This window comes from Gavialis gangeticus, unplaced genomic scaffold, assembly GCF_001723915.1.
Source record: "Gavialis gangeticus isolate Ggan-Ray unplaced genomic scaffold, GavGan_comp1, whole genome shotgun sequence".
Taxonomy (NCBI): domain Eukaryota; kingdom Metazoa; phylum Chordata; order Crocodylia; family Gavialidae; genus Gavialis; species Gavialis gangeticus.
In genome coordinates, this window is record NW_017729029.1 from 14,646,123 (window position 1) to 14,648,041 (window position 1,919).

Sequence of the window (1,919 nt, forward strand, 5' to 3'; positions counted from 1 at the left end):
TGGGAAGCTGTAAATGCAGAGCAGTGTGTAAGGGGGAGAGAGCCTTTCAAGGGGCCACGTAACACTGGCACTGTCTCCTTTGGCAGCAGGTGAAGTCTAGTGAGTTTCCTATCTATTTTAATGCCCTTGGCGTTCTGCATAAACATTTACGTAGGAAAACGTGGCAGGTGCCTTGCAGGAGTCCACGCAGATGGACTGCTTAGGGCCCCTGCCCCATGTTCAAATGAAAGCCAGATAGAAACCAACTCTAGAGTTGTTGCACATTGTCAAGCACTACGTTTGTAGCTGCTCAACTCTTTCTATAGCTGGCCAGACATTTTTATGGTGTGATAATGACTTTGCATCTGTGGCTGCTCTAAACTGATTGCACAATTCACCAGTCAGTTGCGTAATACATGTAGCAGGAGCCTTCAAATTGATGCGTGGGCTCCAGTTCTAGTGGAAAAGCTGCCCAGGAACTCTTTGCAAAGACTGTACACCCTCGACCACTGCGTTCTTCATCTCCTCAGACGGAAGCCCCCCCAGATGAGCCTTGAGACACCCTGGGAACAGACTGGCTCTTGGTTTCAACTCATGTTTTGATTGCAGAAGAAAACTAGAGCAATCTCTTCCCTTGCCAAAGGGAAAGAAAGGCTCCAGCAGGGTGGACTATTGAAAGCTATGGGTTCCTAGGGGGAACCTCTGGGTCCGTGCTGGTGGGAGGCCTGACAGGGCTTGTTGGTTTAAAACACATGCAAAGAAGTTCTTTGTCACCCAGCCTCTCACTCAAGGGTGGAGCTCATTGCCACCAGATGTGGTGGACGCTGACGGCTTCATCAGATTCAAAAAGGGATGGGACATAATCTTGGAGGAAAGGTAAACCCATTGCTATTGAGCAGGGGGGGAGGGGCACGGCCTCTGAATCAGTCATAAGAAGTGAGGGTTGAAGGGAGCTCAGGAGGTCACATCTAGTCCAACTCCTGCTCCAAGCAGGACCAGCCCCAACTACATCATCCCAGTCAAGGCTTGGTCCAGCCGTGTCTTCAAAAGGATGGAGACTCCACCACATCTCCAGGGAGCCTGGTCCACTCCAGTACTTTACTAATGAGAAAGTTTTTTCCTAATATCCAACCTCAACTTCCCTTGCTGCAGCTTGAGCCCATTGCTCCTTGTCCTGTCATCTGCCCCACCGAGAACAGCCCAGCTCCAGCCTCTTTGCAACCCCCCTCAGTCTCCTCTTCCCCAGACTCAGTCAGCCCAATCCCCTCACCCTCTCCTCACCATCATGTCCCCCCAGCCCCCCATAACCATTTGCCCTCGGCTGGACTCTCCCCACCTTGTCGACACGCTTCCCGGGGCCCAAAGCTTCCCACATGCCAGAGGCTTCGAGCAGGAGGAGCAGAGGGAAGCCCAGACCCCCCCCAAATGACAGCCTCTTCGCTGGGCTGGACGCCCCCTTCCCCTTTCCCCCGGTCTGGACACCCCCCTCCTTTAGTCTGCCCCCCCCGTAGTCCGGACACCCCCTCCGCGGGCCGAGCTCCGGGCCTGCTCCCAGGGGTTTCAGCGGCCCCCCCGTCACGTCCCGCGGTGGGGGCAGGGCTCTCTCGGGGGGGGTGTGACTCACGCTGCGCGGCGGAGAAGGCGGCGTGGGCCAAGGCGAAGAGCCCGACGCCCACCAGCCCCTTCCACAGCGAGGCGGCCGCCATCTTGCCCTGCCTCCCTCCCCGCGGCCACCTCCCACCACCAGGGGCGCCCCGTCCGGCGGCGGCGCGCTGCGATGACGGACGGACCGGAAGGGGTGGTGCCTCCCCCGCATGCGCAGTGGGCGCGCGGGGCAGGCGGGGCTGTTGCAGCGGGGCCTGTCATGGCGGCGGCCGGGTCCCGCGCGAGCGGCTCCTGAGGGGGCTGGCTCAGGGCTCGGGGCGGGTCATGGCGCCGCG

General features: G+C 58.8%; 1 protein-coding gene across 1 annotated transcript in view; it reads right to left on the bottom strand.

Annotated features, from left to right (window-relative positions):
• Nucleotides 1–1,728, bottom strand: part of MMGT1 (membrane magnesium transporter 1) — a 6,473-nt gene extending 4,745 nt beyond the window's left edge. The window contains exon 1 of the mRNA XM_019521307.1: nucleotides 1,604–1,728. Coding sequence (XP_019376852.1) covers nucleotides 1,604–1,685 — 82 coding nt within the window. The 5' untranslated portion in view covers nucleotides 1,686–1,728. The remainder of the gene's footprint in view (nucleotides 1–1,603) is intronic.
• Nucleotides 1,729–1,919: the final 191 nt, after the last annotated feature.